Source organism: Acinonyx jubatus, chromosome A2 (assembly GCF_027475565.1).
Source record: "Acinonyx jubatus isolate Ajub_Pintada_27869175 chromosome A2, VMU_Ajub_asm_v1.0, whole genome shotgun sequence".
In the NCBI taxonomy this organism is placed as follows: domain Eukaryota; kingdom Metazoa; phylum Chordata; class Mammalia; order Carnivora; family Felidae; genus Acinonyx; species Acinonyx jubatus.
Window position 1 is genome coordinate 125,211,017 of NC_069383.1, and position 15,687 is coordinate 125,226,703.

Here is a 15,687-nt window from a genome sequence, read left to right on the forward strand (position 1 = left end):
GTGATAATATGCCACAATTTAGCCCCTCTCCTATTGGTAGACATGCCTTATATTCCTGGTTTCATCCGGTAGCAATGTTATAGTAATCTCTTGCTTGCAAACAAAAAGATGCGGACGATGTGAAATCTATAAAGCTGATGTTGAGGAGTCTGTTAATCAAATACACAGAGGATATCATGATGGGTACTTAAAGAACAATAGTAATAAAATTCTTCAACATAATATTTTTTTTGTCACATTTGAAATTAGTGAAATAATTTTCCAGCCCGCCAATCAGTGTTGTGCTGTAAATATAGCAACCTTTCTACCAAAATTAAATTCGTTTTTATGATGTTTTAATTTTTTAAAATCTTTTGTAATGTTTATTTATTTTTGAGAGAGAGAGTGAGTGTGAGCAGGGGAGGGGCAGAGAGAAAGGGAGACACAGAATCCAAAGCAGGCTCCAGGCTCTGAGCTGTCAGCACAGAGCCCGATGTGGCGCTCTAACTCACAAATGGTGAGATCATGACCTGAGCCGAAGTCAGAAGCTTAACTGAGACACCCAGGTGCCCCTATGACTCTTTTCTATTTTAGCATACCATCAACAGTAGAAATTGAGCTGACAGGGGAAAAATCTGTAGCATGTGAAAGTTGAGATATAATTTAGCAAAAATTTAAAAATGTAGACCACATGTCAAGTTCTAATAAAATGTGGAACTCAATCAGCCTATTCTGGGTTGGGCTTCTGCATAAGATAGTATCTGGAAAGTAAAATTGGAAGTCCTAATTGATAAGTTATATTAATATGTACTGTTTTGTGTCTCCATTCCTTTACAAAAATGTACTGTGGTGCATCAGAGCTATTGAGAATACTGATTAATAGCTATACCAGTCAGATTAGGCTAGTGCAGGCCACAGTCTCCAACCTCCAAATCTCAGTGGCTTAGAACTACAAGTGTTCCTGTCTTATTCATAGTCCATGCCCACTACAAGTATGATTCTGATCTGATCCAGGTTATGTTCACACCAGTGCCCAGACTGAAGGAGCAGCCACTCTGTGGGCCATGCTAGTCTCATGACAGAGGGAAAAGACAATGGCTAAGCAGATTCTTTGATGGCTTTTGAAGCTGCCACTTGGGAGTGGCCCGTTTCACTTTTGCTTGCATTCCATTGGTTGAAAGAAGTCATATGACACAACCTGATGTCTATAAGATGCCAATGAGAAGGGGAAGTATCTCTTCCTACATCCCTGGGAACCACAGGCCCCATGGCCAAGCTGAATGTCGTGAGAGTGAGATAAATATAATCTTCCCATGAGAAGTAAGAGGCAAAGGAATTACAAAGATTTTAAACCACCTCAAAAAAATTTAAACAATAAAACAGTCGACCCTACCAGCTAATATTAAGGATCATGAATGAGAATTTTCAAGAGGATCTAAGAATATAGCTCAGGTAGCTGAGAGATCTCTAGAGATCCCTGAATTACATTCTCATCTTCCTTCAGTATCTACACCCTTCCTCCTTCTCATCCTTCCCTCAGCATCCACAACCTCAAGCCTTTAGAGAAATAACAAGTTTAAACAGTTACATCATGGGATGCCTGGGTGGCTCCATTGGTTAAGCATCCGTCTTTGGCTCAGGTCATGATCTCACAGTTCATGGGTTCGAGCCCCGCGTTGGGCTCTGTGCTGACAGTTCAGAGCCTGGTGCCTGCCTCAGATTCTGGGTCTCCCTCTCTCTCTGCCCCTCCCCTGCTTGCACCCTGCCTCTCTCTCAAAAATAAACAAACATTAAAAAAAATTTTTTTAACAAGTTACATTGTATAGTTTTATTCAATCAAGATGTATTAATTATCTAAATATGCCAATTAAATGTCCTTAAATATATATAAACCACCCTAAACTAGTATTTGTTTTTTCTTAATTAAAAAAAAATTTTTTTGACAAAAAGAGACAGCGTGGGCAGGGGAGGGGCAGAGAGAGAGAGAGAGAGGATGAGAGAGAATCCCAATCACCCATGCACCTCCTAGTGTTTATTGTAAAAGAGGAATGGGCACCTGGATGACTCAGTTAAGAGTCTGACTCTTGGTTTCTGCTCAGGTCATGATCTCTTGGTTTCATGAGTTCAAGCACCATATTGGCCTCCACGCTTACACCGCAGAGCTTGCTTGGGATTCTCTCTCTTCCTCCCTCTCTGCCCCTCCCCAACTCCTGCTTTCTCTGTGTCTCTCAAAATAAATGAATAAACTTTAAAAAAATAAAAGAAAAGAAGAATGTGAAGTCAGACACCTTTAGTAGCCAGACAGGTAGAAATGAGCAGGGGTGGATGGCTGGGACAGTCTTTCCTTAGGTCCATTCCTAAGGTCCATTCCTTCTGATCTGATATCACACAAGCAATTAACAATCAGAAATCCAGAACTTACAGGAAAGTTCCTGACTTTCAAATATTGGCAACTAAGCAAAATTAAAGTGCAATGGGTTAGACAAAAAAAAAATTGCAAGCTGGATTTAGCAGATGCATTTTCAGTTTGCAACGTTTGATTTGAAGCTTGACAGTCCTAGAGCGATTTCACTATCTTGTAGGTTGTCATAGAACAATTGCTCTCTTAGCTCTTCTTCCTTTACATGTGAGACACTGTGGCTTCTGTTAGGCTAGGAAGCTAGTTCAGGACATGTGCCATGTGAATGGCCACATTGCTTCCAGGCTTCTGTCTGAAGTATTAGGTAGATCTTTTCTGTGTCATGCCAGGATGACTTGGCACACAGGAGTAGGCAGCCTTTTTATAGAGATTGTGGAAGCAAAGCGTTCATACTTGAGGTTTGACCCTAGGAAGATAGAAAAGAAGAGCACTGAAGGCTCCATACAAGGGAACTAAATGTTGTAAGGATGGAAGCCATGAGTAGCAATGAAGATGCAGAAGGGAAGTCTGGATCATGGAATAAGCAAATCAACCTGTGCAGAATTTTCCCAGCATTTTGCCATCTCTAGTCACTCAGTGATATTTGCATGATTTTACCCATGTGTGCAAACAAACTGTATGATTATTTTCCTAATAGATTTAATTTGATAGTTAAATATATTTATCTTAAAAGCAACTATACCATTACCATAAACAGAAAATCACTGTTTCTCTTGATTACAAGATAGTAGCTATAAGACTTTCTTCATAAAATGAAAACAAAGCAATTATTTGAATAGAAAAAGTTTTAAAGTTAAAGAGCACAATGAATTGCAAAGAAAAGTAAACTTATTTAAAAAAAATGCATACCTGAAGATAAGTTTTGCAATGAGCTAATCAGACTATCTGTGATTGTTATTAGTAGAGTGATATTCTTTTCTTGATCACTTAGTTTAAGATGAATTCTTTGTAGTAAGGATTCCCTTAGGTCAGAGTTATTTTGAATTGTGACTGTGTATTTTGGGATGCTTACCACACATCTGTGTACAGCTGAAAACATCGGAGTGATTTGTGTTTTCATAATAACCTTTGTTCTTTATCATTGTTTAGAACCTAGTTTTAATGATCTGTGTGTTGTGTGTAAAGTAGATTGTTACAGATGTATCAATGTTGGCCTCATCCAGAGAATCATATCTGTGAATCAAGAAATGGATGTTAGTTCTTTTTCTTTTTTTTGGCTTACATGAAAATATCTAAATATTTCCAATTAAAAATGTCATCCATCTAAAATCATCTCTAATGGTAGAAATATTGATCCTTGGGAACCACTGATAGACCCTGTGGGTAGAAGTCAGAGAACATATTAATCTCTTTGTCTACTGTACTCAGAAGGATCCCTAACACACAATAAAGTTATTAAATTTGTGGCTGAAGGGAATTCCAGGTATAGATGTTGTCCCCCAAGGTCTGTGTTGTCAGCCAGAATTAGGTTTGTTTTTATTGCCAGCACCCATATGATGTCAGCCATCATGACTTGTTGAGTCTCCACAAACATCATTTGTTCCATCCCTCCAACTCCACTACAATCATCTTCGTGTGAACAGACCTTTAATTCTCTCTTACACTAAGTGCTACCATATTCTCCCAACAGAATGCCTGCCAAGATTCTCCTTCCCCCCTATTCCCACATTGATCTGTGAAACTACAAAATTGATAGTATCACTTCCCTACTTTTATTCAATCAATGTCTTCCTAATTGCCTGTGGAAAAACTCCTTTCCTAGTTCTTTTGGTCTCTTAGACCCGTTAGCATCTGGCTCCTGCTTGCGTCTTCAACTGCATCTGGTCTATCCCTGCCCTTCCCCACTACCTTGTCACCAGTTACAACTGAGCTCCCCACTGAACCTTACTATTTCCTGCCTTTGTGTCTTGGCAGGTGTTTATTCTTCTGCTGGATACCTTTCCCTCTCTCACCTCTACATGCAAAAATCATATTTGCCTTTCAAAATCTATTCCAGATGTTGTCACCTCCTTCTTCCTTTTTTTTTTCTTAACGCTTGACACATAGATGTCTCTTGAATAAATCATTTAAGTATTCAATTAATACACCAGTGTTGTTGATGTTTTTCTTGTTTTCTTCTTCTTTGGGTTCTGTTCCTTATCACCTTAGCCTCGGTACAACTGGGCGTATTCAATTTCAAGTCTCAAGGCTGATGATCAATGGATGTTTCCTGTCCTAGTTTTGTCTTTATAGACATATAGCATTTATTAGGATGGCTTGGAGAACTTTCAACCACGTAGCTGGAAAATTCATTTTGAATTCTGATATGCTGCATTTGAAAAGTGCGACCAGCCAAATGTTGTCTTGCTGGTGTCACAGTGAATTATTTCACTAATACTTACTCTGAATCTTTACTCCATTCAGAATGTTCACTGAATGAATCATCCCTTAGGAATGCAAAGGGAATGGTTTGAAACTTATTTTCTGATAACGCTGTAAAAGTGTCTCCTTAATCCTTGAGTTTTTGCTTTTTACATGAAAACATCAGTCATTTACAATATCGAATTTGATATCTACCCTTGTCAAGGCATTGGCCCAGTGAGTACAATCTACCATTTCGACTTGTCTGTGTCAGAGACCTTACCAGACAATGTCTCTGCTTGCAAAGATCTTACAGATTAATAGTAAAAAAGGTGTACAATGTACCTTTGATGAGGATCATGAAGAAAGTGGATCAGGGAAATGAAAAGAGGCCCCACTTTTGTCTGAGAAATCAGGAAAAGCATGATACGTTTTCCTGTGAAAGTGGGCACTGAGCATATTTTGTGACATTCTTGTTTCATATTCACTTTTACATCTTTTACAAACCTGTGATTAGTCATTCAGGAGCTAAATACGGTCTCAGGTAGTCAGCACAATGTAATATGGGAGGCATAGACTTTGGAATTAATCAGAGCTGGTTTGAATCCACATAATACTTCTTAACAAGTTGTTGCTTTTGATTTTTAATTGTGGTAAAAATACACATAACATGAAATTTCCATCTTGCCCATTTTTTTAAAAGTAGGCTTCACGCCCTGCATGGAGTCCAATGCAGGGCTTGAAGTCACAACCCCAAGATCAAAACCTGAGCTGAGGTCAACAGTCAGACGCCTAAGGGACTGAGCCAGACAGGCACCCTTTACCCATTTTTAAATGTATAGTTCGGTAGCATTAAGATTGGTGGTTGTGTAACGGATTCTAGAAGTCTTTCATCTTGCAAAACTGAAACTCTTTTCCCATGAGCCACCCTGGGGCCCCTCCACATGATGTCGTTCTTATCAGTGGTGATAAGAGAGATGACTTCAGGGTGGTTCACAAATATTTTTTTTTACATTTAAAAATGCTTCATTTACTTTAGAGGGTACCATAAGAATGTAACAAGGATATTAAGCCAATTATTGTGTGAGTATTAGTGTTTGGGATGAGGCTAAATTAGATTTTTTTTTAAGTCAAGCCCTCTTTTTAAAAATAGCAAAAGTTATGCAAGTGTACATGATTATCTGATGCTCAGGAAAAACTGATGTGATTCAGAATAAGGGTAATCAGACCCAGAACAAACCTTAATTTTGTCTTCTTTCCCCTGTTCCTGTTTCTTTTTTCTTTCTCTGTATTTAAGAAGTATTCAATTCAGGCTGAACTCATTCAACTCATCTATTTTTGCACTGATACAAGATATTTCTCAGTGTTATACTTGCAGTCATTTCTTTTATGAGACTAGTATTGGAATAGATTCAATCCAAATTACTCAAGTTTCCTGTAATCTCCGGATTACACATCTTTTGGTAGAACCACTATGCTGCCTGTGTTATCTGAGTTGCATCAAATGAACCTGTCCTTTTATAGGACCGTCAGGACACAGGAAATCAGACTTTGAGAAAAGGTCCTAACAATTGTGCATTCATATCATTTGAATTGAGACAACAGAACATGGTCATGAGTATTTCAACCATAAACAACTGCCGTTATATATATTTTTTGTTATCAAAGCAATACAGCTTGAACTCTCTGAACTGACCTGAAGCCGTCACTAATGCCAGATCGCAAATTGAAAAGGCAGTGTAGAATAGTGTTCAAGAGCGGACAAGAAGCAAAAGAATCTGCAGGGAATACAATCTTGTTTGGTGTCATTAGTCACGTAAATGTATCTGGAGAACTCTTCCCATCTGTAGGTTCAGCCGTCTTTCCCTCATGGCATGAGTCAATGATGTTTAGAAATTTCTCTGCATAGCCAATATTTTATATAATTTTCCCATTACAGATTCAGTTAGCCAGATCACATTGTGTGGCTAAATCCACAAGTACGGCGTATTTCAGCACTGCTTTGGGCAACTGTGATGCTGTTGCCACATGGATAAAATTGTGTTTGTTTTGTGCTTGATGAGAAACTGAATTTTAATGTTCTGTTTGTGTTGCAGTTGAACCCCTTTGCCCGGCATAGTTTACTAACCGGAGTTCATGAGAGGGAACTAAGCTATGAATCCAAGGTGTTAAACCTCAGGGAATTTCACTCATTATCTAAGGGAATTCTCATTAATGTTTTCAGGTCTTGCCTTATTTTTCTCAAAAATTGGTTTAAAACTTGAAAAACGAAGAGTGACATGTATTCTCCCTGCTACATTTTTTCACATGAATAGGTATTAACTTCATGGAAATAAATATAAGTAGCTCTTATCCTTGATTGCCTCCTATTTTGCCTGTGTCATCACACAAAGCTGGCTTAAAAATCATCCATACTTCATTTTGTGTGTCTTTACTCAGTTGGCAATTTCTCTTCGCCTCTGTCTATATGTCAAAATGGTCACACTGCCTGCCTTTCTTGGTGCATCAAGCAGCATCCCTCTCGTGGTGGGTTAAGGAATTTCTTTGTCTCCACCATCAACATGTTTCCAGAAAAGAACCCACAGCAACAAGGGAAATATATCCTAAAAGATATGATGAATGTCATGAAATGAATTATCTCACAATTTAATTGAAGAGTGTTTTTAAAAGGACATTTAGTGGTGTGCCTGGCTGACTCAGCCTGTTAAGCGTCTGACTCTTGATCTTGGCTCAGGTCATGATCTCATGTTTCATGGGTTCAAGTCCTGAGTCAGGCTCTGTGTTGAAAGGGTGGAAACTGCTTGAGATTCTCTCTCTTCACTCTCTCTGGCCCTCCCCTGCTGCACACACACACACACTCTCTCTCTGCCTCTCTCTCAAGATAAATAAACATTAAAAAAAAATAAGAAAATAAAACAGGAACGCCTGAGTGGCTCATTCGGTTAAGCATCCGACTTCAGCTCAGGTCATGAACTCACGGTTCGTGGGTTCGAGCCTTGCATCAGGCTCTGTGCTGACAGCTCAGGGCCTGGAGCCTGTTTTGGGTTCTGTGTCTCCCTCTCTCTCTCTCTCTCAAGAATAAACATTAAAAACAAAACAAAAAATAAATTAATTAATTAAATAAAAGGATATTTAGCTACTCTTATTTTTTTCTGATTCCACCTATATGCTACATATTACCAAAGAGACTTTGCTGTACTTCTGTAAGCCTCCTGTAAGTGTCATTTATATGTTCTGTGTAAAATATCACTCATGTTCAAATCTGTTTTAATTTCTCATTTTGCATTTCAAGCTCCCAGTCAGCCACCAGGAAATGTTGTTTGGAATGCTACAGACACGAAAGTGTTACTTAATTGGGAACAAGTTAAAGCAATGGAGAATGAATCAGAAGTAACGGGATATAAAGTAAGATATTTGCAATGCTTTCTTTTCCTATTCCTGGCAGAACTTTCCAAGGGAAGCTAGGCTTGAATGGTTTTTCTAACTATGATAATATGGTTGCTGTAATCTAATTTTGACCTAGAGATACCAACTTCTTACGAAAAGGGTATCTTCCCCCCCCCCCAAATATCTGATTTCTTAAATATAAATAAAAGGGAAGTAATTCTGGGTATTCAGGGATATGGGATAAAATATAAATTGTTCATAATGTTCATTAATTTGTTACTTCTGACGAACCCCAATATACTACTTAAAAAGCAACTGAAAGTGTTGGCTCTAATTTGTTGGTCTGGTTTACAAGATCAATAGAGTAGGGGCTTGCCCCATCTCTCCAACCGTACAAATGCCCAACCCAGATGAACTCTTCCACAGAAGAAGTTCACTTCCGTGTTCCTTACCTCCTTGATTTTGAGGACTTGATGATTTTAGTATGTGCTAACCCCCAGTCTAAGACCCATGGAAAGAGCTATGAATTTAATTTATATTCTAGTGAGTATAGAAAGACAATGTAAATGAAGTAACATCCGGGTAATCAGTTCTGTGAAAAATGGAAGAGTAGGCAATGTAAGAAATGAGTGTATTTGTTCATGCGTTTCAGGTTTTCTATAGGACTAGCAGTCAAAACAGTGTACAAGTGCTGAACACAAATAAGACTTCAGCAGAACTTTTGTTGCCCATTAAAGAGGACTACATTATTGAAGTCAAGGCCACAACAGACGGAGGAGATGGAACCAGTAGCGAACAGATCAGGATCCCAAGAATAACCAGTAAGTTGGTCAAAGTCAACATTTACTTTATTGATAACACCAGTGTTACGAGCCTCCAAGAGTGAGTCAGTCAGTGCCCTTCTGTCCGTTTTCCCCCACCGTCTCCTGCATCTAAATCCTAAGAAGATTTTGGAATAGGAGAGATGAAGGCAAGGAAACTTTCTCAGGAGTGATACAAAACATGAAGAAAGGTAATAACAGAAAGAAAAGACATCAAAAAATATTTAGCAGAACTTTATTAATTTGAATCTTTTCCTCATTATGAGAAATGCCTAGATTTGCTTTTGGATTGCCTATAAAAAACAATTTCTTAAGCATTTCTCAAGGACAATGTTAAAACCACAAACTAGTTTTAAGATCTTAGTTTGCCTCCTAGAAATTGTAGATGAATCTTATCAATTCTTCGAAAAGTGGGAAATCTAACATTGTTAAGGTCATAAACCGCTGACCAAACCAACAGACACTTCAAAAACAAGTCTCAGTTTCTGATTTCGAAGGAGGTTCGCACTAACTTTTCTTTTCCAAATCCAAAGTAAACCTATTTTACTATAGAAATTACACTTTTAGAGTTAAGGGGAACAGACTTGCATACATATTTTATCAGTGACAGTGGTAAAAGAAATTTTATTTGTTCTTTCAATTTCCAAATCTGGAGTTTGGGGACCTCCATTTAAGTATGGTGGAAGCCATCTTGTCTCCATATCCTAATCTGTAGTTCTTAGTGACATTAAAAACCTTGTACCCTGTTTCCTTCCCTTGGGCGTGGCCTAGCCTGTAGTCTTGGAAATAAGATTAAAACCTCTGTCTTTAATCTTAGAAAACAAAATGACCGACATCATTAGGAAATAATGAGAAAGAGGGATATGGAAACTTGGAAGAATTTTATCTCTATGTGAAATCATAAAGAATGCCATACTTAGACTAAAGCAAATAATTAAACTGTCCCATGAAAGCAGAAAGTGTTTATCTCAGAACTGAGTTCTGCAGCATAAGAATCTATAGGCTGCTTCAGGTTCTTGGTCTCCCTCTCTCTCTGCCCCTCCCCCACTCTCACTCTGTGTGTGTCTCTCTAAATAAATAAGTAAACAAACAATAAAAAATTTAAAAAAAGACATGCTCGTATTCGTACATTACTGCAAGATGTAGAATTAACATTATAATATGGCCAGAGTGTAACTGTTGAAAGGAGTAAGTTCTATGCTTTTGCAGAAACAGCCACTATTTTCACATTTTAGGGCTGCTGAGTCAAGAGTAGCCTTTTCATCTGACATATGCTGTCTGCTGAGCTTGCATAGACTAGTGTAGACAAGGCCATCTCTGGGAAAATGGAGCATTTATTGACTGCTTTTTTTAAAGATGGTGTTTTATATCACACCTAATAATTTATCTAGAAATGAATAAAGTAGAAACCAACAGATTTTTCCAAACTCTCATCCAATGAAGCTTTCTTTAATTAAACCATTGAATTATCTCAAAAGAGTATAATTGTTTTCAAAGTGATTAAGTTGTTTTTGCAATTTCAATTAAAGTTAAATAATACTAGATGAGCACAGCCTAGATTCATTTATTTAAAAAACTTAAATACGTCGGTGCTTTCAGAGATATTCTTGGCAACTAATATAGGCAACACTGACAAATAAAATGAGGATTAATCATAACTCAGGGTTTTAGGTTGGGTTCGTGGTATGATTTGATTTTGATAGCAGAGGCATTACTTTTGCCCTGATGATTTATTTTGGTACAATCCTTATTAATGAGCTGTTTATCATCTTTGACAGATATGGACGCAAGAGGTTCTACTTCAGCCATCTCACATGTCCACGCTGTGTCCAGTTACGTACCTGTAGTATTGTTCTTCATTGTAAATGCCCTGTGGCGGTACTAACGTTTTTTTTTAATTGTTTACTAGAAAGTTAATTGGTTACAAAAAAAGTGCTTTCATGAAATGCAGTGATTATGCATGTTTTTTTTTCAACTCTGTATTTTTAACTTTCTATAGGTAAAATATGAATATAATAAAAAAAACAGTAAATCCTTTTAGGGGAATCTGAAATGCCTTAATATTTACTTGATACACCAAAGGAATTTACATATTAATTACATTAGACTTTTGATAAAGATATTCGTAAGCTATGATTTTGAGCACTGCCTTTCGATAGACTCACATGCTCTCATGTGTATACACACACATATGCCCACACACGTTTGTTGTTTGTTTGTTTGTTTGTTTGTTTGTTTGTTTAATGTGGAAAAACTCATTTAATCCAAATGTTATTTCCCCGTTATAACAGCATTGGTTGGAAGACTTGATCAGTACTATTCTGAAATGCTCATTTGAAATACTCAAGAGTGAAAATACATTTTAAAAATTACCTTGCTTGGAAGAGGGTGCATGTGACTCACAAGAATGTTGAAAAATGCTACACCAGAGGTGGAAACGGTGCTGTTTTGTTTACGTCTAACAAAGTTGTGAGATTCTTGCTCTCTCTAGTTCTCAATTTTTCATCTATAAAATGTGGAAATAATGCCCAGTGTACCTGCCTGTGCCCCATAAATTATTTGTTAAGAGATACAGAAGGACATGTGAAAGTGTTTTTACTACCCCTCATATTTTGGGTCTGTGCAAAATATTAATAGGAATTTACCTAACTATATAAAAGAAGAACCAGCCGCTTCTTTAAGTTTGCATTCCGTTATGGGTAACGCTTTCTTTTTTTGTTCACTGATATTTTAAAATTGAAATGTTCACATTTTATTATTTCTCAAATATTAAAAAAAAATATTAGATAGTAATTGTTTCCTTCACATCTATGGACAAGCTTTCAGGTTTTATTAAAACACAGTGGAGAAAATAAGGAGTGACCTGAATCTCAACTCAAATATTAAACAAAATTCACACAATTCTTCATTTCCAATTTCTGATTCCATTAAGAGGCCCTCTCTTTTTTGGATGGTGGAGATGGTTTTTTAATGAAATCCAACCGTCTATCAGAGTGAGTCTGGCAGGCTTTTTAGTTCCTGAGTTAAATTTGTAATAGAACCATGGCAGTGCTGCTGACTTTGATATGTATGACTCAGTCTTTCAATATGTGGTTTTCAAAAGATTGGTGAAGACATGACTTCATAGCAATATGTAAAGAATATATGAAAATCGACAGATTGAGTGTTAGACATTGGAAAATCATTTTTTTACTTCTTTCCTACAATGTCACATTTTGCAGGAACTCGTTCTTCTTTACAGATATATCAGAATTTGACAACAGTTCAGATATCAAAAAAGAATAAAAATTAGCAAAATTCTGGTATCATCATGAAGTGTTACTTTATGTTTAAAGATTACATTTAAGATTAAAGTCATTATACACAAAGGAAAAAATTATTTATAACTTTCTTTGTAAGGTCTGTATATACTGTATATATCTAGAAAAATTCTGAATGACTTAGTAGATTTCATATGACCATTGTTATTTCCAGTCAAAAAGTGGGGAAACGCTTTCTCCAATACCTGAATTTTACGCTACATGTAATGGAGTTGTACCTTTTTATTATTTAGTAATTCCTATAATATGTTCCTACACTTTCCATTTTCAAAATGATTATTGTTTCTTGGCATTTGTAGCAATATATCTCCATGAGATATGTACTTTGTTTCATATTGAAAAGTATAAGATTTATCTTTAAATTCTGTGTGTGTATCCTATGGTTATCTGTATGTATTATTTTCTATTATTCAAATAAAATTTATAACAATCAGTGGCCCCTGCATGATTAATTGTGGTATGGTCAAAAAGAATATTTTAAGGGGGGAAATAGGAGGACACCATAATAGTTATGTTGATATATTTTCAGCCAAAATTTAGTCTTTCCATCTTTTAAGAGGACATTTTAAAAAATTATTTTTAGACACCACTGACTTAGTAAAATCTACAGTTTAAGGCAAGGTGCTTTCTGGGGCACCTGGATGGCTCAGTCAGTAAGCTTCTGACTCTTGATTTCGGCTCAAGGTCATGATCTCAAGGTCCATGAGTTTGAGCCCCACGTTGGGCTCTGCACTGGCAGCTGAGAGCCTGCCTGGGATTCTGTCTCTCTCTCTCTCTCTCTCTCTCTCTCTCTCCCTCTCTGTCCCTCTCTGTCCCTCTCTTTCTCCCACCCATTCTCTCTCTCTCTTGCTCTCGCTCTTGCTCTCAGTCTCAAAATACATACACTTAAAAAAAAGGGGAGTTTCCATGAAAGATACTTTAGATATGGAGAGAGAGGGAAGGAAGGAGTAGCAGAAAATGTACTTTACTTAATTATGGTATCTAGTTTCTAATGACTTTACTTAGTTGATGGTGGCTATAACCCACATTTTTGACAACTATTTTCTTAAGATTAATAACAACTTATCAAGTCCTTCATAGACTTTCTCACTGGCATCAGTGTTTGAGACTTTCTCAATAATCCTTGTGGTGTAATGTATTCTAAATATTTGTTTAAATTACTAGAAAAGATTGGTTTGTAATTAGCGAAGCATTTTGAAAATTATTGCTGATGTGAGGAAAATTCATTCCAAAGAAACAATTCAGTTATTTTCTTACATGAAAACTCAAAGACATATTTAGAGGCAGGACAATCAAGTGGGGAGAGTATGTGTAGGGCTTGTGCCAGGTGTGTGTGTGCATGTACCTGTGTGTAGGGAGGTGTGACTTTATTTTTTAAGCTTATTTATTTTTTGAGAGAGTGGGGGGGAGGGGCAGAGAGAGAGGGAGGGAGAGACCCAAGCAGGCTCCACACTATCAGCACAGAGCCCAACTTGGGGCCCAAACCCACAAACCATGAGATCATGACCTGGGTTGAAACCAAGAGTCAGACACTTGACCGACTGAGCCACCCAGACGCCCTAGGAGGTGTGATTTTAAATTTACTACAGTTTTACCAGCTGCATTGGTGTACCCTTATGAAGGGAAAGAACTAGGGAATATGGAGAAACAGATTATGCCATTAAAATCAGTGCCTGTGTTCTCTCTCCTGAAGCCAGGGCTGTTTGGCATGGCAGAATCAGAAGGTCAACTTTAAATCCTATTGCCTTAGTCTGAATTACACCTTCACCAATTAGTGGCCGTGTACCCTTGCTCCCAGTCAGTGAGCTCTCTAAGCCTTAGTTTCCCTATCTGCAGATTGGGGCCATGGTAGTCTTAATCTCCTAGAAATGTCAGATCTGCAGTGACTACCACACCCTCTGTGCCGAATTTCATCTTTTGTGAATTGAGGTTATTGGTATTACCCCCTTGAAAGGATGGGAGTTCATAAATAAAATGACGTGTATGAGTGCTTAGAGCCACGCTCTTACTATTATTCTCATCAGTATGTAAATATGTGACACTGGAAGACACAAGTAAAGATTTGAAGGTGGCTTTGTTTTAATATATTTAAAGCTCTCCTTTGATCTCATGAATGTATGTACATGCCACCAGAAGTTCCTAGAAGAGGGGGTAAAGCGAGTCTGGCATCAGATTTTTTTAATAGGAATATAACATTGCTAATGTCAAATAATAGATCTTCCCTGTCTTGGAGCCAGACCCTCAGTCACTTTATCACTACTAAATTGACCATCCTCGAAATCTTATTAGTTAGGTACTAATGTCAAGCCCATTTTACAGATAAGGAAACCAAGGATCAACAAGATTAAGTACATCATACAATGCCATTCTAGCAAGGGCAAGTAAAATAGGATTCTAACCCAGGCAAGCTGGCTGCAAACGCTGAGCTCGAAGGCATTAGATCCCTGGCAAAATCTGATGCATCCGAAGTAGAAGTTTTAGTCAGCATTTATAGTACCAACTTGCAGTATAGTTTGTTCTGCCTCTGTTATTGATCATAATTCAAATTGAGGAATGGAATACCTGGGAAGCTTTCCTTTGGTTATTGTCAATTTAATATTCGCTAATTCTTACGTGGAAAGCTATCTAAGATAAAACTGACCCAGCTTCAGAATTCTTCGAGTAAAAATTATAAATTCTTTTTTTTTAAAGTTTATTTTATTTTGCAGAGAGAAAGCACAAGTGGGGTAGGGGCAGAGAGAGATGGAGAGAGAATTCCAATCAGGCTCTGCACTGTCAGTGCAGAGCCCGATATGGGGCTCAAACCCACAAACCGTGAGATCATGACCTGTGCCAAAACCAAGAGTTGGCCATTTAACTGAATGAGTCACCCAGGCGCCCCATTCAAGTAAAAGTTATAAAGAAAAAAAAACATTTGTGTTAAAAATATTTTCTAGGCTTTATGTTTAATCTTCATCGTACATTTTCTTTAATCTTTGAAGATGGTTTCTGTTGATTTTCAATAATTTTACCATTTTCAATGAAAATGTAACAGTATAATTCAATAAAATAAAAAATGCAAAATGATGAGGACCCTACAAGTTGCTTTTTTTTCCAATTAAAATCCCCCCTGCCGTTTCATGTTCTTACAATGCCATCTTTTTTTCATTTAAAATTAATCTTAATTGGGTTTATTTTTTTCTGAAGTATTGTACCCTCTGTAAAAATGAAAACTGTACTGCTATTCATCATAAGTTGGATACACTTCAGTAAATATTGGAGGTAAAATCAACCCACAGCAGCAATTACAAAATTAGCAATTAGTAAATTGTACCATTCTTCTGAAAGAAATTATATAAACAGATTGGAATATGGTTTATTTAAATGGTTAGGTTTTTCTGCTTTTGTTTTTATTTGAACACTGTGCCCTAATTTTGCATGT

The 15,687-nt window shown here is 37.1% G+C and overlaps 1 protein-coding gene across 1 annotated transcript in view; it reads left to right on the forward strand.

Moving 5' to 3' along the window:
* Positions 1-12,922, forward strand: part of CNTN3 (contactin 3) — a 339,764-nt gene extending 326,842 nt beyond the window's left edge. Inside the window, exons 21-23 of the mRNA XM_015066053.3 lie at positions 8,031-8,143; positions 8,778-8,946; positions 10,725-12,922. Of these exons, the coding sequence (XP_014921539.2) occupies positions 8,031-8,143; positions 8,778-8,946; positions 10,725-10,831 (389 nt within the window). The 3' untranslated portion in view covers positions 10,832-12,922. The remainder of the gene's footprint in view (positions 1-8,030; positions 8,144-8,777; positions 8,947-10,724) is intronic.
* The last annotated feature ends 2,765 nt before the right edge of the window (positions 12,923-15,687 follow it).